The 23398-nt window shown below is 37.9% G+C and overlaps 1 protein-coding gene across 5 annotated transcripts in view; it reads right to left on the bottom strand.

Moving 5' to 3' along the window:
* The window catches only part of LOC113545235 (1-phosphatidylinositol 4,5-bisphosphate phosphodiesterase beta-4), a 71495-nt gene that overhangs the window by 3906 nt on the left and 44191 nt on the right, over window positions 1–23398 (bottom strand). For 3 of the 5 annotated variants that reach the window (XM_026944464.3, XM_026944463.3, XM_026944466.3), the window contains exons 23-39: window positions 23191–23275; window positions 22606–22730; window positions 20361–20412; window positions 18659–18761; window positions 18281–18445; window positions 11304–11508; window positions 7437–7525; window positions 7177–7327; window positions 6754–6803; window positions 5343–5408; window positions 4477–4592; window positions 4322–4397; window positions 3488–3663; window positions 2404–2505; window positions 2250–2307; window positions 1967–2053; window positions 1747–1783 (exon numbers count right to left, since the gene is read on the bottom strand). In XM_026944464.3, coding sequence (XP_026800265.1) covers window positions 1747–1783; window positions 1967–2053; window positions 2250–2307; window positions 2404–2505; window positions 3488–3663; window positions 4322–4397; window positions 4477–4592; window positions 5343–5408; window positions 6754–6803; window positions 7177–7327; window positions 7437–7525; window positions 11304–11508; window positions 18281–18445; window positions 18659–18761; window positions 20361–20412; window positions 22606–22730; window positions 23191–23275 — 1743 coding nt within the window. The remainder of the gene's footprint in view (window positions 1–1746; window positions 1784–1966; window positions 2054–2249; window positions 2308–2403; window positions 2506–3487; window positions 3664–4321; window positions 4398–4476; window positions 4593–5342; window positions 5409–6753; window positions 6804–7176; window positions 7328–7436; window positions 7526–11303; window positions 11509–18280; window positions 18446–18658; window positions 18762–20360; window positions 20413–22605; window positions 22731–23190; window positions 23276–23398) is intronic. The other 2 variants (XM_026944465.3, XM_026944467.3) reach the window with 1 other exon arrangement.

Here is a 23398-nt window from a genome sequence, read left to right as displayed (position 1 = left end):
GAGTCAGGGTGCTGAATGACTTCAAATAAAACACTGTTTAAAACTCTTTAATGCACACAAACCTAATTCACACCTATTAACATCTGTTTGAGATGAACAGCTGTTTACACTTGCCATTTTCATGCCCATGGCACAGTTAACTAAGTGGTTCTTACTTGCTTTCTTGAGGTATCAGGAGGCGTTAGGGTTATCGTACGTGTTCCTGGCTACCTCTGAAAGAGTTATCAGATCACAAGCCGTTTACCCGTTCACACCCGTACTTAACGCTGTCCACCTGTGATCAGCTGTTAATACCGGTTATACCACAGCACTGTTGAAAGCTCAACTCTGATTGTTGATTAATTTTCTATAACAGCACAATTTGGACAGTAGCTCTGGCTGCAAGGTTTTATTAATGTGCTCATTCCTACATATATTATGTATATTATGTCATCATTTCCATAGTAACAACTGGGGACGTTTGACATAAATGGATTAAATAATCATTGATATGGTGAAACTTTCTGATAGGAGATATTTATTTAGCTTTTATTTGGAAGGGCTCTCCAGTATCAGTGGAGACATTACAGTTAAAGCCATAACTACGTTTTCTGATGGAGGACTTTCTCAGTAACAACAAGCTGTATTTTGGTTTATAACTGCTATAAAGTAAGTGTTAATAAGAACTAACTTCTTTAGAGGATGTTCCACAAAACTTTAAACTGAAGTATACACTAATTAAAGGTGTGATGTGTTGTTCTTTAGTTAATAAAAATTGTAATTGTTGACACCTGCTGTGGTATAAGAGAAATAAAACAATTAGGGACGTGCTGTGATTGAAAAATAATCCACTCCAGGCTGCACTACACCACCCTGTTGTTGATTATTTTGCCTGTAACAGCATGTTCCATCATGTTTTATTCCTTACATATGAACAGGGTCTAAGGAGCCTGTAACAGCGATAACGTCCAAAGATTTGCACATTCCCAGCAAAGTTTGGTGAGTGCAGACCACACCTAACTAATGGTGCCATAAAGAGTTATTATGGGACAGTAAAGGGGACAGAAGGCAAGGCAGAGGTTCAGAGCAACTTCTTGTGCTAGAAGGCCTTAACTTTCATTTAAGGAGAGATGGAGTTGAGTGGAGGTGATGGGTGTGAAGTTTTGTCACTAGGATTAGAATGAGTAAATGAGAATACATTGGGAGTTAACAGGGAGATAGGAGGAGTTTCAGTTATGGTCTTTTTCCCAAACATCAATTATTACATGACTCCATATAATTGTTCAAAGTCATGTTTAAATCATAACACATCTTCCACTAATAAGGACCCGACTCTTGTTTCTCACCAAAGAACAAAGAAAGTCACACCATCTTTGAATTATGTGTGAACAAGATTACTGATGTATGTAGTTTAGCCATCAGGGCTGAATCTGTGACTGAGGTCAGCCCACAGGTACCAGGAATCATATGGAGCAGGGGTTCTCAGTGTGTAACAGCTGATATCATCAGGCATTTTAGGGTAATACAGTCTTATAAAAATATTGTAATGTGTCCTTCAGCATTAGGATGGAAAATGTCTGATCTACTAGAGTACATGTACTCATCACAATCACTTCCATCCAGTGAATAAACATCCCCACCTGTAATAGTAAAGAAATGATTTGGACAAATAACAAATCAGAAAGTGAGAGTGCGAGATTGGATTGATAACAGATAACAGAGAAGCACATGTTGTTTTTAGGAGAATGGAGGAATGTGTGAGCCTACCTTGACTCTGAGAGTTTGCATGATGTGATTTCAAAAGCTGTGTGAAAAAAATATAAATTGTATGTAAATGGATGGGAGTATAACATGTGTGTAATGGAACATAAACAGAAAGCAAAACAAATGAAATGATGAGGGGGTTTTATTCCAAAGAAGTTGAGCATTTAAATCTATCTATGTGGTCTTGCTGTACTATTAAAAAAAAAAACTCCAGGGCACATACCTGCTCGTTGAATTTCTCCAGTTTCTCCAGCTGCTCACGCTGTGATTTCTGCAACTGCTCCATTTCTTTTGAGTGCTTCATAGCCAACTGCAGGGTCAAAGACACTTCTCATTTTAAAACACAGTACATTAGAGGTCTCAAATATGTATAATATTTAGTTTCTCAATTCTTTTCTCTTTCACAAATCTATTCATTATTATCTATTTCAGTCATTATCAATTTGTCACTGTGTTCCTATGTAAAATACTATCTTTATAATTAAGGCACAAAAGAGACAACCGACCCGTTTTCGTTCCTCAAGGAACTTTTTTGTGTTACTGCTGTTCAGTTCCCGCACTCTCCTATAAAATAAATAGATACAGATTTCAGATAACACATGACCCATTACACAAAACAAATACAATGAAATGTGATCACATGTAGCAACTAGCTTGTACCTTTCCCTCTCAGCCTTGTTTTTAATGCTCTTGTCCTGGCTGATGGCTTTACTGTTCTCCATGGACGTCTTGGCCTGATTAGCCTTCATTTCTTTGCTCTGTCTGTGTAAAGAAACAGAAAAGACTCAAATCAATCTTTTGCTAAAGAATAAGTAATATGTTGGGCATCTTTTTGAGTTTATAAATTTTCCCAATAAATGCAAGGATCGTGGAATGCTTAAAAACAGACATAGGTAGGTGACATATCAAAGGAAAAACCTGAATAAATGAGTGGAGAAACATACAATTACCATCATACCATGCTCTGTGGGATGTATAGAAATCCTGAGAAGCCTCAGTTGGCCTCAATTCTAGATCAATGGCAGCGTTAAAGATTTAAGTGACTTCAAAAGAGGCTTCATTATTGTAAATGACATAAATCTAATGTTATGGCCTTCACAGTCACCAGATATATTGTGGATGAATGGTGTTCTTTCCCTCAGCACTGTTCTAGACATGTACAGAATCTATGCCAAGGAGAACTGAAGCTGTTCTGATGGCTCGGGGGAGGCCCAGCACCTAAATAAGTCACGTTATGTTGGTTTTCCTTTAATTTGTCATCTGTCTATGTAGCGTTGCTCGCAGTTTGTCAGGAGATACAGCTTGTCTAGAGCTCCTAGTAAGACAGTAGTATAATGTATCTACAGTTAAAGAAATTCAGGCAATGTTAATGTTTGAATAATTGTTCCAGTAGAAACTGCCCAGGAGTTCGCTAACACAATGAGAGCATTAAGCCCTTAAACTCCTAGGATCCACTGACAAATCCAGACATACATTTCACTGTAGTTACTAAATAAATTATAGTAAATGCCGAATAATACAATATCAATAAGGTGAGACTTATGAACTAAGTGCTAATTTCCAATAAAGGAGTGGTAAGCAGGTTAATAAAAATATAGCAAATTCTCAGGGAATCAAACTAAGCCAAAATAACCCAGTGTTCAAATTTTACTGTAGAAAGAGCTAAAGGCACTGCTATTTGTAAAACTGCAAGCTGTATTCTATTAGCACAAGCACCAACACACACTAACATTCACACACTCACCGTTCATGGATAAGTTTGAGCTGCAGAGTTTGCTGCTCCTGGACGGTGGACAGTAGTTTCTTCAGATGCTCACACTGTTGCGTCACATGCGCATCCTTCATCTCCTGTTCCTCCGTGCTGTGAGAGTCGATCATCTCAGACCACTCCTTCGTCTGCTGGGCTACGATATCCTTTACCTGCACGACGACACACTGGTTACACTCCTTGCAGGACCCATACTGAAATTCATTCATAATAACTCCTCTCATGTATCCGTGTCCAAAGGTATTTAAAAAGTAAAAAAATCATGTAATGAAAATATTCAATATATATATTTTGATATTGTTTCTTGCTCGCAATCCATAACCATTTGCATGATTGAAGTTGGCCTGGTGTTTGTATTCACGTCTTTTCCTATAATTCTTGTGAATTTAATTGAAATCTGACCCAATCGCCCTTGTTCATTTGAATTTGTATGAATTTTTAATGACATCATGTTTTTCAGTAAAGTCTTAAAGTATGAGAAGCAAGTCAGACTAATAGGGAGCATTTGTACAAAAATGAATAGTGGTATCCATAAATGCAATACAAATTGGATTTGGTTGGATGGTTTAAATATAGGATAAGATAAAATCCACAAAAATATGACTGATTGAATTGGCTGCCTGGGAAAAGAAAAATATATGAGTCACAATCCTTGAGATTTGTAATACGTACTTTGGTATGAATGAAAATGTAAGGATTTATGGATTTGTTCATGGAAATGTAATTGAATAAGAGCTCAAGTATTTTTAATTTTAATTATACCGAGGTACATATTCCCATATTCATAAGTGCTCAGTTCTGGTGAAATACCTTTGCTTTGTGATCTGATGTGAGGGTCTCCACTTTTACTGCAATCTCCTTCTTTAAGTCAGAGCAGTTGTTTTCTCTGCAGTGAAGAAAAATAGGAAAATAAATCAGTGTTTTTCTATGTATAAGGCATTATCTTCTTAAGTATTTTTAATTACCCTCTCTTCTTTACTGCTTTCTCTAGCAGCTTCTCCAGTGTAAATTTCTCTTTGTCATGCTGAGCCACCATCTTGTCCACTTGGGTGCAATGGGATTTCTGCATGGCATTGTGATCCTGAAAACAGAAGCTCAGTTCAGTTCAAAAAACCCTTAGAATCTTGTAAAATATAATAAGAGAATTTCTTAAATAAGATTACACGCTTTAACAATTTCAAAGTCTCATTTACAAGAGTCCCTAAAGAGAGAAGCAGAGCATCACTGGAATATACAAGCTGCTGCATAAACAGCAATATTGTCTTTATCAGGAAAAGTGGTCCAGTAACACACACACACACACACACACACTGAAGGAGCCAGACAACTTAACAATTCTCATGGGTGCCAGTCGCAAGACATAGAATCAAAGGTGAGCAAAATGGACTTTGATATGTTTTTGATCAGATGACAAGATATGCTTATTAAAAATTAGGTGTCATTAAGAAAAGTGTAAATAGAAAAGAGAAGAGACTTGATCAATGCACTTTTTCACATTATCACTGCAGGCTTGTTTTTACACTGAAATTCTTTCCAAGGATCAGTGATATATGTCATTCAGTTAGACTAGAGACACAAGGGTTCGTAAACAGCTGTCACCCTTTCACAGACACTACAAAAGGCACCAGCACCAGAAAACAGCTCAAGTGTGACAGTACCCTTTGGATATGTGTAAACTTCTACATTTACATGGACTGAAGAAAACCCTCATGAAGCTATTGCTTCTTTAGCTACATGTAATGCATGGATGTGAGCTCTTCACTGAAATGAATGGGATGCTGTGTTGTGAAGTCTATCTACAGTCACAGAGTGCAACTTAAGGAATACTAACCTTTGCATGTCTTTTCTTCAATGTGTTCAGCTCTTTCTGCTGCTTCTTTATCAGTTTAACATAGGTCTGAGGAGAGAAGCAAAGATCACAGAGTTCTTTCTGTTAGAATTATTAAAAACATTATTATTATTATTATTATTATTATTATTATTATTATTATTATTGTATTGGCAATATCTTAGCAAAAGCTTGATTTTTTTTACCTTCAAATTTAGTATCAGATCAGCCATAACATTAAAACCACTGACAGGTGATGTGAATAACATTAATTATCTCGTTACAGTGGTACCTGTCAAGGGGTGGGACATATTAGGCAGCAACTGAACAGTCAGGTCTCAAGTTGATGTGTTGGAGGCAGGAAAATAAGGCAAGCGTAAGGATCTGAGCGACTTTGACAAGGGCCAAATTGTGATGACTAGACGACTGGGTCAGTGCATCTCCAAAATGGAAGGTCTTGTGCGGTGTTCCCGGTATGCAGTGGTTAGTACCTACCAAAAGTGGTCCAAGGAATGACAACCGGTGAACCAGCGACAGGGTCATGGGCACCCAAGGCACACTGATGTGCGTGCAAAAGTTAGCCTGTCTGGTCCGAACCCACAGAAGAACTACTATAGCACAAATTGCTGAAAAAGTTAATGCTGGTTATGATAAAAAGGTGTCAGAACACACAGTGCATCGCAGCTTGCTGTGTATGGGGCTGCGTAGCCGCAGACTGGTCAGAGAGCCCATGCTGAACCCTGTCCAGAGGCAGTGTGATGCTCTGGCAATGTTCTGCTGGGAAACCTTGGGTCTTGGCATTCATGTGGATGTTACTTTGACATGTACCACCCACCTAATCATTGTTGCAGACCAAGTACACCCCTTCATGGCAACAGTATACTCTAATGGCAGTGGGCTCTTTCCACAGGATAATGTGCCCTGCCACACAGCAAAAATTGTTCAGGAATGGTTTGAGGAACATGACAAAGAGTTCAAGGTGCTGACTTGGCCTCCAAATTCCCCAGATGTCAGTCTGATCGAGCATCTGTGGGATGTGCTGGACAAACAAGTCTGAGCCATGGAGACCTCACCTCACAACTTACAGGACTTTAAAGGACTTGCTGTTAACGTCTTGGTGCCAGATACCACAGCACACCTTCAGAGGTCTTGTGGAGCCCATGCCTGAAGGGGTCAGAGCTGTTTTGGCAGCACAAGAGGGACCTACACAATATTAGTCAAGTGGCTTTAAAGTTATGGTTGATCGGTGTAAGTGCTCATGTTCCTGATCACTTCTGGTCTTCCTCTGTCGCTAAGGGGTGGGGCCAGAAAGTGCTTGGCCCCTTAATTGCTGATTCCAGCTATTATTATTATTATTATTATTATTATTATTATTATTATTTTCACAATAAAGAGCCCAAATGGTAAGTTTCACCTTCATCTGTTTCAGGTCTTCAATGGTCACCTGATTCACCAAAGCAGAATCTGTGAGAATACGTCAAATATATAGCATGTCATGCAGCGGCAAGAGAATAACTTTATTTCCAAAATAACAAACTGTTACATGATACTTGCAAGGATATAATACAGTTTAAATTCCAATTATAATGACAAAAGCAGTGCAAAATTGTAGATCCACTACAAGTAAGTGTTTTTATTTCACCAGCTTATTAGTAATATGATTTTTAAATAATTAAATTCTCATCTGGATCAAACAGAGTATATTCTTATTGTCTGTACACCACAACACCAGAAGCATATTTGTTACCATTTGATTAAATTTTATGAAGTATGAATACTGTGCCATGTGAGTGGCCCTTATTACGATAAATAAGAGGTCTATATTGATCAGCCTCACCTTTCTTGTTTTCAGAGCTGTTGTTCTGAGTGGTGCTGTAGGTCTGACCCATGTCTGAGCTGGTCTGAGGCGTCACGCTCGCCTTCACCTGATTCACTTTGCCCTTCTTATCGTTCTTGGACATTTCGTTTGGCACATCTGCAATGTCACTCTACATAAGGACAACATTATTTAGAACTAGAGGCAGGCTTCTATAACCACTGCACAGACAGCAGCAACAATAAAAGTGGTAGGGCAAAGTGTGTGTACAATGAGCTTACCGTTTCAATGCCAAGAGCTCTCATCTGATCTGCTCTCTTCTCTGCTATGGAAAGGAACTTCTTTGGGTCTGAGAGAGCATCCACAATAGCTAGAAACAGGACAGTCACAGAGAATGCACTGAGGTGAGCAACAAAATAACATGACATTTGCAATTACTGGCATGGATTTATGTTATTTTATAGCATGTGCTAAAATAAGTAAAGAAAACAGCTCGAATGACATAAGAGAAATGAACAAATTGAAAAAATTTATTATGTAAAAATGAACAAGAATGGATCTCTGCTCTAATGTCGGTCATATTTATTGTTGTTATTGGGGTTTATTGTCTTCTCTTGTCCTCAGCCAGCACCTTCATGAATAAATTGTGCTCTTCATTAGAGACTGAGTGCTGGACCAGTAGCACAAAGGCTCCAGCTGAAAGAGAGGAAATAGCCACGAGCACACAAACACACACTCTCAACAAGCCTCTTACAACACACAGCAGAGGAAGAGGACTCACTTGCCATTCAGCACATGCTAATCAAACGCACATATTCATGCATGTTATTAAAACATCTCAAAAGAGGAGCGAGAACCTCCAGAAACCAATCTACTCCCAGCTCTGCTGTTGGCTGAAAGAACAAAGAGGAAAATCCAAGCATTGGCTATGCACAATAGTTTATATTCTCTTTGGGCTTTTAAAAGGCAAATTAATGGCTGATTCCATAATTTTACAAGTAGTATAGTCTAAAGTGTGTTCTCTAAAGCTCAACATGCAACAGAAATATCAGTAATTAACTCAACAATCAGAAAAATATCAAAATCATGTCAAAAATTGTTAAGAAATTTTAGAAATAACTAAGGTGTTGACAAAAACTAAGATGAAAACTGAATCAATTACTGTTATTTTTTTTTAATTAAAAAATTGCTTTTTAAACCCATCCTCTTTTGGGTGACACCAGACAGAGGGATTAGAAATCATTACAGTATACAGGTGAGAAGAATAAAGGCAAACAGTACTAAGTGTGTTGAAAGGCTGTTCAGTATGATCATATTGTGAATAAGAGTCCTGGGATGAACACAGGACAGTCTCTATGATTACAGCAGCAGTTCATCTACAGTATCTAGGGTGAGATTATCCACTAAAGAAAGGGTGAGTGAAGAGCTAATCTGCTGCATTTTAGAGACACAGTAGTAGTAGTATGACAGTTTCAGCCACCACAGAACTTTCATTTAGGATCACAGAATGAGAAACAGAGCCGGACAGCACAACCTCAATTATAATCAGTGGCAATTAGCTCCACCTGTGCCTGGGTCTATTCAAGGACAGTTAAATGCTCAGTCTTGAGTTAGTCTTACTAGAAGTTAGTGTGTAATTCTTGGTATTTTCCTCTGGCTTCTCTAGCCAGTTCTTGTGCTCTCTAAGCCCTCAGTGTAAGTATATCTATATTTAAAAAAAAAAAAGCATCTTATTTTCTAGTCTTGGCCTGGGCAGGCTTGGGCTCTTGACCTTTTGCTTGCTCTGCTTTTGAGTTCTTGCCTTTGATTCCCGTAGACCATAGTCCAAACCCTCTCTTTTGCAATTAAAGCAACATCTGAGTGGCAGTTTTTACTGGTCACATGGTCAGTACAAGATGACACCAGAATATCTACAGTACATGCTACTGCACCTGCACTCTGTAAGAAGGCAAAGCCATTCTGAAGCACAACTTCCTGCTAATCTCCCTGATGCATTTCACAACTATTAGAAAACTCTGAATTGTCCTTAATATCAACATCAAACTTAGAGTCTGCTGTTTTTTTTGTAGTACACACTGAGTGCATTTAGTTAAAGCATGAAATGATATCACACTCCACATCTCAGTTTTCTCATTTTTATGTCCTACACGTTCACTGACAAAATTCTATAAGTCAGTAATACTTGCAAGGGCTGTATGTGAATTCTTATCCATCCTACTCACACCAGCTAAACATTTAAAGAAAAACCTCTAAACTATTTGTCCTGTTAAAAGATCACACACTGAGTAGGTGCTTTAAGAATAGAAGGACACTAGCGGGTGAGAGGGAGTCTATAGAGACGCCTGGCATATGTGCCTCTAAACACACATCATCTGGATAGATCTAGGTCATGGCTACAGGGCAGGGATGTGCTCTGAGTACAGTCAGGACATGTAGTGTTTCAACAAAATGCCAGAGGTGGCCTCTGGTTGGAGGAGTAAAATCTAAATGTTCCTCAGAGCATGGGAACTAAATGGTAAAATCAGCAATTTTCAAATAAATCAACAACTTTGATCCTAGCTGTTTTATCCAAACACACACACTTTCTCTTGAGTGTACCCACTAAAGCCATGTCCTCAAACCACATATGCACTACAGTCTAGACTAGAATGCCTGACTGCTACTGTAACAGAGGTGGGGGTTCTCAATTAACAGCCTTTCTGATTGACAGGCAATCAAACAACGCATTTTTCAGCACCCATAATGACAATCATAATGGAGGCACCTCTTTGTCCTGATTGGTTGGAGGCTGGTGGTCCATGTTTATTTATTTTTTTCATTAACAGTGTATGACAGCTACCAGAATGTGAGAACTTAAAAATCACTGACTATCTTTAAGAGCCAAGTCTCTCAGGCATGGTGGTCTAAAAGTCTACCTGATATTAGTGTGGATAGCTATAACATATGAAACCATTACATTCTCCAAAGGCTGACAAATGCAAGAGCATAAAAACACAATTTTCATACACACTGCCTCAGGCTGATGCAGCCTGCTGTGTTAAGTATTATTGTGTGGGGGGCGTAGGAGGTGTAGGTGGACTGAGTCACTTTTTTGGGTATTTTGCCCACTCAAGTACTCAATACAGAACTCAAGTAGAGTACTCGAGGACTCTAATGCTGAAATTTGTAAGAAATGGGGGGTTGAAAAATGTGAGCATGCACTGTGTACCAGATATGAATAAGATACATGTAATGCAGAAAGAAACAAACTGTTAAACAACTGTTATTGCACTAAATGTAGGAATTAAAACTAATGCTTGGGTAATGTTGATGCAGGAATTAACAATGGATTTTCTCTCTTTATTTATGGTTTCAGTGCTGCACTCAGGCAGAAAGGAAATATCTAAATTTTCTTTACAGTAAAATTTGATATGATCCATAGTTATAGCAATATAGTTTTCTTTAATGCTATGTAGCTGTACATCAACACCTTTTTTCTGAGCTAATAAGAACTGGTAGGACATGAACACATTTATCAATACTAAGAAAGGATCTAGGCCAAAATTAAGACCTGAAAGAATGCACCACATTTTTAGGAGATCCTATAAACCATGAATATATGTACCTTTGGAGTTATTGCAGACGTGTGCACTTAATTCTGTTTGTAACATTGTTTGCTCAACATGTATTTGATGTGAGATGACGGTACATTGTACTACTAGTACAGTTATATAACTGTAATGAAGCCATAGTTGGCTTGCTTGTGATACTGCTTTGTCCTGGTTCCACAGCTCCAGCCTCTACCTGTTACCTGTAGACCAGAACATCTTGCCCCTATGTAACCTATTACAAAACTGTATATCCAGATTGGGGCTCCATTTCTAAAGGAATTTGATTTTTGATGAAGAATTTACATTGCTCGCTACTGGATCTAATTTGATGTAATGTGTAATTTGACAAAAGTTAACAGAATAGCACTCCTGGCCATCCATAATCACCAACCACCAAACACCAACACCACCCAACCTACAGGCTCACACAGTTAGGTCAACTTCATAACAAAATGTAGAAAACAAGTCCATGTAAGCAGAGTCACAGTCGTGATGATGAGTAGAAGCCATCTTAATGTACCTATGCTCTGAGTGTGTGTGTATTATGTATCTCCTCACCCCCGAAGCCATCAGGTACGTAGGTCTTGAGGACGATATTGCAGAAGACGGTGGGTAGAGAGAGCGGTTTGTTGCCCTCATTTCTCAAAGAGATGTGTCTATAGCCAGCCTGCAGGCCATCCAGCGGCAGGATCCTCTGACCAATCAACTTATTATTATCATCATACACTGCAATTCTCAGCACAGCCAGCTCAGGTAGGATGACCTGGGGTCAGACAGAGGAAAAGAACATCACAGATATGGAAATTTTACATTCATCCATGGCATTATTACTGAAACAGCATGGTAATAATAAAAAAAATTCATCTGTTACATGAAATTTAAAGGCACGTATAAGAGCTGGTAATATAAGACTATGGCATAGGAGCTGCCCAAGCCATGTTTCAGTCTTGGCTGATGGATGCAAGATATCTTACAGGAAAATCTCTGCTTCTTCTTTATCTGTGATCACTTCATGCAGGCATCTTCTTTATCTGTGATCACTTCATGCAGCCTGAGTATCATGATTATGTATGAATAGGCATAATCTACATAATAATGCAGATATTAATGCACCAAAGATGCATTTAAAATGGAGTTAAATCAGACCACCCATATCACTACGCCTGAGATGCGGTTTACTCAAATGCTATACAAGCATAAATGCATCTTTCTTTTCAAGAAATCTCTGTTATAAACCCTCACCATACGTCCATGATTGTTGACATGACACACTTAAAGACATTCATAATGATATACAATATGTCTTCTGCATTAAACAGGCTAATATCTAATAAAACAGACTAATAATATAACAACAACAAAAAAAAACCCTATATGTTGGTGGTCAAGCAGATACAATATAGCAGTGGGGTTTTAATTAACTGACTACCAGCTTAAGTGCATGTGGGTAAAATCTCGAGTATATAGTCTAGATATAAGAGTCAAGCTCCATAAAATGACCCTCATACACTAACAAATAATACACCCTAACATTATCTATAATGAGGTTTGTCTCTTTACAGATAGCATTAGTATTGTCTGCAGCTATACAGTAATGCTTACAATATCACAGATCCTTCACAGGATTATGGCCCCCTTATCTGAACATGCAGTGCTAAAATGTGTTCTCCTTTTCTAGCCAGTAACCTGCACACCAAGGACGAGCGGAGTGAAATTACAGTGCTGCAGATATGCAGTACAACTTGGTGACAGATAAGAGGACATAGTGAGAAATTAACGCCAGAGGAAAAGATATAGAACAATGAAATGAGAGAAGAGAAAAAGGAAACGGATATAGCTAAGATTCTGAAAGGTGTCAATAGGTCATTTATCAGAGCTACACTCAGAGACAAAGGCATTTGTCTTAGTTTTTATGGCTTTAGCTGTCCTGAGTAACAGGAGGGCAACACCGACTGAAAAATGGTTTCCAAAACAATAAAAATGTGTTATGTATGTAATAACACAGCACTGTTGAACATTTTTTTTATTCTGATTGGTCAGAAGGTGTTGATTAATCTTCCATAATGCAATTCAAATCATAGATGTATATTTAAACACTTGTTCTAATGTTATCTTTTCTTGATTAACAGTTTAACAAAGGGACTTGTATGTTGGGCGCTCCACATGAACTGATAAAAAAAAAAATTGTGCATAAGTATAGATTTTCTGTGAGATGTTTATTTAGCATTTTTAGAAGGAGTCTCCAGTTTCAGCACTTTGTAACAGTTGGAGGTAAAGCTATTGTCTGTTCTCTGACATGGGAAAATATTCAGGATGGAGGGCTTTACAATTTGTTTGGTAACATGTCTTATATATGTAACTATAAATGGATATGCTATTATCACACCACCCCGTTGTTGATTATTCTCCTATAACAGTAAGCCCCATCATGTTTTATTCCTTACTCATACTACACTCAAACAATTGGAATGTCATTTAGTATGAAATAAAATCATATAAGTCATAGTTTTAGCTATACATTAAAAATCATACTCTACACATCTTAAATATACAGCAAAAACTTGCAGTTAAAATCAGCATTATCTTAAGTCCAATTAACCAAGCTAACCTCTCAGACAATAAATACGTTTTGAGCTAGAATGATATCATACAACATGGGTTATTTTGTATGTAAAATCTTCTCTAAAGCCAATTTACTCCAGAAAATAAAGAGTAGAATACTAAAATGAACCTTTCTGGCTGGCTTTTTGTAGACAACAGCTCCTCCATAGCTGACTAGATCAACTAGTCAGTGGGGATGGTAATCTGAAATGTGTCTAATCTGAAATTAATCACAATATAATGCTGCTTTGGAATATCAAGTTAATAAGAAGATTTTTGTATTTGATCTTTCGTATGGTTTTTGTCCACATTCTCAGTGAGGGGGCTTAACCGAGAAGGTTTGTTGTGCAAACCAAGAATTGATATTATTGCCTGAGTCTCCCTCTTGACACCATTTTGAATAAATTGTTGCATGGCATGCCCGGTTATACAGCAGATTATTGAGGAAAAACCAGTCCTCCTCTCTCAACTGGTAATTGAAGCTTGGAAAGCTTAAGTCTGGGATTTTCTTGTGCCAGATAAATCTTAAAAAATGTCTGTATAACTGTCTGTATATATTTTTTTTATACATAAATATAAGGGGCTTATTTGGAGTAAATAGAGTATCCTGGGACAAAAAAATACCATTTTTATAATGTCTATCCTACCCATTCACAAGATGGGTCATCCTATATCTTTTTAACAGCAGGGGAAAAATTGAGCTCAGGCAGCTTACTGAGATTTGTGCCAACAAAAGGACCAGGGGCTATTGCCTAAGATGTATTAAAATAATCTTTTAACCTGACAAGGAGCTAAAATATCGATTAGATTTTTCAGGCTAAGCCAAAACCAGCCAGATCAACTGTGTAATGTAACGTCTATGACAGCAGTATCCAATTAAAATTTGTAAAGGTCCAGTTAAGCAACTAAAAAGACTGAATGAAGACAGTTACCTTTTAATACTTTATAATCAATGATAGTTTATGGCCATAAATACGACAATTCCAAGTTATGTTTTTGTAGTGGTGCTTCGCTACCACTTTTGATAGTACCATGAATTCTGAACAGATGAGACACTATCTATTTTGAATTTGAACCTGGGAGAATAAATGCATATTTTTTCTATCCAGTTGTCATTAAACAGACCAGCAAAGGTTAAAATGAACAATATATGAAAGTCTGTGAAAACTCCCATTGTTGACCTAATATCTCTGGTCAGACTTCTGAGTGGACTTCAGCTAAATAATTTACATAAAAGCCTGTGACTGGATAAATCACAACAGATCTGCTTTAAAAAATAGTCACTAAACTGCTTGTTTTTTAATTATTATTATTAGCTGAAATGCCAGCGGTTCAATGGCCAATGCCAACAACAGTGGTGACAAGAGGCAGTCCTGTTACATCCCAGGCCAAAGACTGAAGAGCAGAGATCACATGCATGATCACATGAGAGGGTTTTGGCAATGGGTAGATTATATGAACCCTCAATTAGATTAAAGATTATATAATCCACTGCTGCACCTCAAAATGTTATACTTCTACGTGATCAAATGCCTCTCAGCATCTAAGGAGACCACTGCAGTGTCTGATTGCAGAAGCAATTTTGATGATTTTTTTAAAAATCTTTGAGTCAAATAAAAGTACTTTGTGTTATTTTAATATTAAATCCTCTTGAATGAAAACACGACCCCTTGCCATCTATAATCCAGGTGCGTTCAAGTCATAGAGTTGATTACAGGAGTGTAAATGGGTGTGTGTGTGTGTGTGTGTGTGTGTGTGGAAGGGTGATTAGTAGTTGTGTTCATAGCTGTTTGAATGTGTGTGTATTTATGGGTAATGTAAATATTAGTGTGTTCCCTTAAAGTATATCTGAGGGGTTTCAGCACTTTCAGCACTTATGTGAGTCAGTGTCTGTGTTTAACATTTGTAGTTCTTTTCTGACTGTGCTGGTTGAACGAGTGTGCGGTGTCGGATAATGGCAATAATGATAGGTGCGCACGTGTGTGTGTGTGTTAAAACCAGCAGTGTGCTCTGAAAATAACAGCAGTGCTGATGGCTTGTATAGGTGTGCGTGAATGTGTGTAGGGCAGTCACAGCAGTCAATGTGTGATTGTGTGTGTGTGTGAGAGAGAGAGAGAGAGAGAGAGAGAGGGAGAGAGAGAGAGGGGGCAGCACTGCGGCAGCAGTGATTTATGGCCTGTGCTGGAGTCTCAGTGTCATGGTTGAGAGATTCTGCCTTTCTGCTGGTCTCAGCATAATAGCCTTGCTTTCTCTCTGTCCCTTGTTCACTCACTCCCTATTTTTTTCAACCAATAAAAATGCTTAAAATACAATTACTGACCCAAACGCCATATTATAGCGTTAATGTTTACCCAAAACGACTTACATTCTGAAACATCACCAAATGATATTGATTGGTTAATGCAGCACATATTTCATTTTATTTGTGCTGTATACCAGCTTCCTGCTCTGTCATATTCCTGTTGTTTCACTGCTTTTCACTGCTTTGTTTCCTCTCCAATCCTCACATCCTCTATTCTGTCGTCTCTCATACAGCTCTGGCACTGCTCCTCTTATGATAAAAGGAAGCATTATACTGATTCATTTCCTTTACTCGTTTGCATTATGTCCATGAACTTCAGTTTCGTTTTCAACACATTTCTTCATCACCTTATCCTAAGTTTCTGCACTCCTCTAATACTGAAGCAGGTGTAGTTTCACTCATCAGGCAAAAACTCGGCAAACTAGACAAAAAGAAAAACGAGTAACTCTCCCTAAAGGAAACTTGTCCAAAGAAAGTGTACAAAAGAAAATAAATTGATAAACACATCTTATTTTATTGGAAAAACTATCCTGCAATGTTAAGCAGCACAAAGCAAGAAACAATCAAGAAATTACATAGTTCATATAAAACAATATTGCACAAATGAGAAGCAAACAGGATTCAAATAAACATTTAATAGTTGCGTAATATTGAGAATGTGTGAGGCTGATGTAAAAACCCATCAGAAGTCAGTACTGCTGAATTCTTACAAAAAATTACGAAAAGTCATATTTTGACCAAAATGAGTGTTTCTGGCAATAATATACTTTGACAGCTCTACTTTAGGAAAACATAGTCAGTCTGCCTAAAGACGTTGAAACTTTTCTATCCAAGTTTGATTTTCCCAGAATTTGATCAAGTTTTTAGACAGTTGCATGTCATAGTGAAACAAACATGTCTAATCAATTCAGTTTGAACAGCATGTAACTCTGACACGCAGTGAGCTGTAATCCTGAGAGAGTGTTGTTCCCCCAGGCAGCCACTGAAGACGGAGGATCTCCATGCAGAGGATAACCGGGTGTGTGTGAGGCCTGACATTTAGCAAGTGCTCATTTGTGCTAATGCAGACTGTGGATGTGGTCCGCCCTTGGCTACAGCTAATGGGATGTGATGCACTTTAAAACTTTCAAAAATGTCTAAAACCTTGCTAGCTAAGTGTGCTATTGCCAGAAATTTGATCATGTTTTTTGGATAATTGCATTCCATAGTAAAACAGACATAAGTTTATTCAATTAAATTTTTAATCAGATCTTTAATCAAATATCAGTGATGATCCTGTGCCATCACATCGTCAAAAGTGCTTAAAACGCTGCACTTATTACAGCAGACAAAGTTTTCAAAATTGTAAAAAGACCTAATGAAAACTCATTAGTAACAGGCCAACAGACTCAATTAACGTTATTAATTTCCCACCAATGATCAGTTTATTGAAGAGACAGTTTAAATACTGCAAGTGACTTTTTACCTACATTTATGGTATTTGGCAGAGGTCCTTCTTTATCCAGAGAGACTAATATTTCTTATTTTTTTAAACAACTGAGCAGTTGAGGGTTAAGGGCCGTGCCCAAGGCCCCAGCAGTGGCAGCTTGGCAGTGCTGGGATTTAAACCCACAGCCTTCTGATCAGAAGTCAAATGTTTAACCATGGCTACCGCTACTGTCTCATTACCTCAGGACTGATGTGGATGCTGCTAATTAAAGTGATATTCAACATTTCCTAATTATTTTTTTTTTTAAAAAAGTAAAACTCAACACCAACAGTGTCAACGGGGAAAAAGTCCTCTGCCGCCAAAAAGTCTAGTCCTTCTCGTGAGTAATTTGTATGCCTGAAACACCTTACATATATACAGACTTCAAACAGGAAGGAAGCTTTTAAAGGAAAGCTGTCAGTCATTTGACCTTGCTGTGACCCTGTTTGCGTCAGTTCCACACACATCCATAATATTATTAGTTTCAGCATGACCTTTGGAGCTTTGGAACCTGATCTGTTTGAGCAGAGTGTAGAGATGAGTAGGTGAGAGAGCTGGGCTCTTTAGGTAGAGATGCTGTGAAGGTTAATTCCTACTGGTGCCACTACGAGTAGGTAATCGAATGGCATTGTGGGTAACCATATGTAGGAAACCATAAACCAAAGTGAAAATAAACATGAAGTTTAAACAAACAAAAAAAATAGACTTACATTACAAAATAAATTTTGAACGCTACTAAAGATCACGTTACTTATTAAGATTAATTTGAAAGTCGTTCTACATTACATGCTATAGTAGTTCTGTAGAGCTGTACAGGAATGCATGGAAGCTGATGAGGCAGCAGTTATTTTTGTGTGTGCTGTTGTTTGAAGACTAACACAACATGGAGCATACAGTATGAAGCACAATGTATCATCAGAATCATTATTCTGGCAGAGGGCTCTCATATATACTGCCAAAAATGCTGTAGTGTGATATTTTACAACATCTGAGTTGTAAATACAGCTATTACGAGGGCCTTTGTGTGTGATCACTCTCCAACCCATTTTACACAGATAAAAGAGATGCTTAATTAGATTATGTAACGCTAATTGAATTTCAGTATAATTACATATTGCTGTGTTTGTCTCCCTGTTTCACTTCTGTGAGTGTGTCATCGCCTACCTTTCTGAAAACGAAAGGCTCTTCGTTGTAGGCTGGGTTCAGGCCGTTGTTCATCACCATGCGGGTGCGGAACTCTTTGCGGATGGTGTCAGTGGGAAGGCCGTACATGTCCACTTCTACGTAAGTGCCAATCTTTTTATCAGATAAAAACTGACCTGAGAACACCTGACAGAGACAGATATACAATATATAAAACAGTTAGCAGAATCAGGAATGGATACAAGATGTAAAATCTGATCCAAGAACAGTTATGAAAGATAAATATAAACTGATATGTAGACACGTACGTAGCTCAAGTAGCAGGCAATCAGTATTGCTTAGTGACTGTTAGAGTTTACTGTAGGTATACAGTGCCCTCTATAGGACAGAAGTTCTCACCTGAACACTGCAGGTGGCAGCGATGACACCGTCCACTGGCGTCTCAGAGAACGGGTCAAACATCCTGTCAGATCGCCGCATGAAATCTGGCTTCAACAGGTACCTACATATACACACACACACACCAGCTCTAGCTGAAAAGATGGCTATCTAGGTTTTCTTACTACACTTTTAGCCATTTTACCTTTATCAGTCAGAGGCATATTAAGTGAAAAACTAGATTATAATAAAAAAATTTATTATATTGTGGTATTGCCATCACAATCAACATTATTATATATCAGTATATTTAGTTCTTAGTTATAGACTAACTGGCTAGTTTAAATTGGAATGGGTTTAATCAGTAACATTTAGTCAGTATATAAAAAACCAATGTAATTAATGTAATCTTCAATCTAACGGCACATATTAATGAAACTAGTATAATATAAGACAAAAATTGTACTGTATGTACACTCAAAGAGCACTTTATTAGGAACACCTATAGACCTACTCCTTCACACAATGATCTAATAAGATCAGTGGCCTTCCCAGTCAGAGGATCTGAATCCAGTAAAACACCTTTGAGATGTGGTAGGATGGGAGATTCACAGCATGGAAGTGCACCTGAAAATTATGCAGGAATTTCATGATGCAATCATGTTAGCACAGACATCTCAAAGGAATGTTCACAACATCTTGTGGAATCCATGCCACGAAGAATTGGGGCTGTTCTGAGAGCAAAAGGAGGCCCAGTATTAGTATAGTGTTCCTAATAAAGTGCTCTGTGAGTGTACATTACAACACTGTATAACTGGCTAGGGTTCTGTAGGTGGAAAGATCAATTACAAAAAGCTCTTATAGCTTAAATATGATGATTATACATGTTTTCCTAAAGGGATTAATATTGATTATATCACAGTGCTGTTGAATGTTTTATTGATTAATTTTCTATAACAGCACTGCTCAGACAGTAGGTAATTAATCTGCTCTTCTAATATGCTTTCTATAGTAGCAACTTGCTGATTATTTTCCTTTAACCGCATGCCCCATTGTGTGTTACGCCTTACTTAATTGGATTATATTCATACAAACCTGGGGTCCTTGGCAATTGTTTACACTGGAAGTGGTCCCTAAGATTTGAAAAACCCTGACGTAGACCATTATTCTGTTGAAGTGTTTTACTAACGAATATACAATACAATTCCATAAAATATTTCATAAAATCATAGTAAAAATCAAAGCTACCATTTTTACAGGGCTGACAGGCTGAACAACCATTTAAGGCAGGTGGTAATTATTTGTCAGATTAATTGCTTGGAAGAAGATTAATGAGTGGAGATTTTCCCATTATAAACCCCATGAATCATCAAACACAAGAACGCACACACACACACACACACAAAACAATCATGTTGTTCCTAATGATGGGCGCTCTTCTCAACATTTCTGCAGTGCAGAGGAAAATGAGGCTCGGCAGAACAGCACGTAACTCTGACACACAGTGGGCTGTAATCCTGAGAGAGTGTTGTTCCCCCAGGCAGCCACTGTGGATGGAGGATCTCCGTGCAGCGAACGGCCGGGTGTGTGCGAGGCCCGACATTTAGCAAGCGCTCATTTGTGCTAATGCGGATTGTGGATATGGTCCGCCCTTGGCTACAGCTAATGGGATGTGACACACTTTAATTGATGAGTTTTGCCATGACGAGGGCGCTACACTCACCCACACGCACCGTTGTACTCGAACTTCCCCTGGTTCAGCTGCATAGCCAAATCTGCAGACAAACAGAAATGAGGAAAGCCATAATAAGCATTCTCTTCCCACTCTTAGTTCTGCTAACACAAATTTCCTAGGACTAGTATTCAACAGCAATGTAGCCTGGGATAGTTATACTGTAAAACCTCATTAAACACTATCTTTCATTATGTTTTTACAAGTCATGCTGAATTTGAGTTTTGAATTTGAATTTAAATTTCCCATTTAAAAATTGTATGCCAAGCAGGAAGATTTATGAGATTTATGAGTATGGTTTTTGGGAATATCTTCCAACAAGCATCTAAAGTAGAAAAGCTGTATTTACTAAATTACCATCTGTGCACCTGAATGTAGCATAAAATCAGTAATGCAGAATCACCCTGCCTGCATGAATCACAAAGCTGTGTGGTATTCTCCATTAAAAGCCGTATTTTGAAATTCTATCTTCTCAGATCCAAGAAATACTATTGAACTTGTGCGAAATGTTAGTTTCCACAGGCACTGCCTGCTCTCTGTGGATTCAACAGAGATTAATCTTCTTCCTAGTTTTTCTCTCTTGGCGCCTCCTTCATTCTTTCTTTTTCCATCAGTTCAGAATTCAGCAGCTTCACAGGAGCCATATGTCCTTCCACAGGGCAGCATCTGCTGAAACAACATGCTCCCTCATGTACGGTGTCTTTTGGCATGCTATGGCTAGCTGTGTGTTTATTCAGCCTCTCTTGGCTCATTTAAACCACTATAGTCATAGTTGCATAGTCTTTCCATTAATAATGTTAGATGTTAACTATGCGTATAGTTGGATGCACCACATATGCTGAGTTTGTGCAGTGGCTGGTGTTGCATGATTTGCAAATTAATTCTACATGTCTGCAAATTTTAGCACTGCTTTTACAGTCAGCTCCAGAACTATTGGCACCCTTAGTTAAGTCAGGGAATAAACGTTACAAAAAAATGTCTTCGTGGTTACTTAACCTCACACTTAAAATAGGAGAGAAGGTTTAGCTTCTTGTCCGAGGCAGATATTTTCATTTAAAATCTCCTGGTACGTTATGGAGTCCATGACGTCATGTATGCTAACACGGTTCCCAGGGCCTTTGGAGGAAAAACAGCCCCACAGATCCTACAGATCCTCCACAATACTTAACAATGGGATATATATGGGATGGGATGTATAACCATCCATCTTTTATGCTGAACATACTCAAGTGTTTGCTGCCAAAGAGCTCTATTTTTTGGCTCATCTGACTATAGAACCTGGAACCTGGTTGCAGTCAGTGTCTAGAAAACTCTAAACAGATGTTTACATTTGTGGTTGGATGAAAGAAAAGGCTTTCTTCTGGCATGCCGTCCAAATAGTTTATTGGAATGGAATGGATATGTCTAATTGTAGAGTTGAAGAGTTGGTGACACCAAGATACCAAATTCTTTTATATAGATGCTTAATTATAGTTCCAACAGTGGATATGGGTATGTACATGTGTGTAGCTATTTTGTAGCTGTTGTCTGATTTTATGAAGGTTGATACACATTTGTGTATTCTCTGATCTTCTCCATATTGACAAAGGAAATTTGGTCTCTGTCACCTCATATTTATAGCCTAGTGAAACAGCAAGTCACGGATAACCACTTAACAGTAAAAAAAATAGAATATAACATGAGTTTGTTAAAAATATATTTTTGACATTCATTTTCTTAGAATAAATTTACTTCAATTAAACATTAAATGTCTGTCATATTTTCAGTGAGAGATTAAATTAATAAACGAGACATTTTTCCATAACCCATTTTAATCATGGTGCTAATAATTCTAGAGATGATTGTAATCCTCCAGATGTACAAAATGTACACAGATGAAAATGTAAATGATGCAGCCTGCCTACTTTGTTATGCGTCAAGTATAATGCCTTAGGCTAGACTGGCGATGTATTTGTTTACTTACTTTATGCGTTTCTTTATGTATAAATAATGTCGCTGAACCAATGTATCTACTGATATTTTGAGATAATATAAATGAATATATTAAGAATGTGTGATATCTGAAGCTCTTCACAAGACTGCATTTCATCTCTCATTCTTCTCAGATATTTTGTGTATTTGTACAGCTAGATGAAACATGCACATTCATTGGCCATGTTTCATAACAGTATATGTTGTGTTCATGCTCGTTCAGTAGTGGGGGGTGCTGTGGCAGTGCCCCGGGGCGGAACCGTACCTGGAGTCTGAAAGTTCAGAGACACCATCTGGCACCCAGCGTTCCAAAAGATCTGAGGCATGTAATTACTGGAGTCCACACGGCCTCCTTTGGGGTAGATCCGGCTCATCTGACGCTTGTTGTAGCTGTACATTGGCCAATGAGGAAAAAGCACATAGGGAGATGCATGCAAATGGGCAGAAGAGTTATTTATAATCCAGAACAACAGGGGTCTGAGCAGTATTCCCAATGGAGAGATTGGCAGCTAGAGAAGAACAAGCTTGTTTCAAAACAAGCTTTAAAGAGAGGCCTTATGGGTTTAAACACGAGAGTAAAAAAGCCTATTTGATTTGCTTGGCCAGAGAAAGAACTAAAATGGCCTTACTATAAAGAATTAAGGATAAATTGATTTCATTACAATGGATACAATGGATTTCATTATTTTGCTGTCTACAGGTTTCCTCTTTATTTTCTAGCAGTCAATAAAAATTAAGAATTGTGTAGAATTAAATTTAAAAGATGAGTCTGTTTTGGAATGCTGCTTAAGTAAGTAAATTAGCATCCATGTCCTTTGTAGAAATCACACTTTTCGAAGCAAAAGGATACTTCACGAACTCAATGGCGTTGGTTTTTAGGTAGCCGAGACCAACAGACTCATTAAAGGACGACATGTTGTGATGGATATTTTTCTCTGAAAAAAGCCAACAGAAGAGAATTTAAAAATGAGATGAGCTATCCCCAGTAAAAAGATAATCTACTAATATGACTATAATAATTAAAAACATAATAATACAATAATTAATAACTAAACAGT

Source organism: Pangasianodon hypophthalmus, chromosome 19 (genome assembly GCF_027358585.1).
Source record: "Pangasianodon hypophthalmus isolate fPanHyp1 chromosome 19, fPanHyp1.pri, whole genome shotgun sequence".
NCBI lineage: Eukaryota > Metazoa > Chordata > Actinopteri > Siluriformes > Pangasiidae > Pangasianodon > Pangasianodon hypophthalmus.
This window is presented reverse-complemented; position numbering and strand designations above follow the sequence as displayed.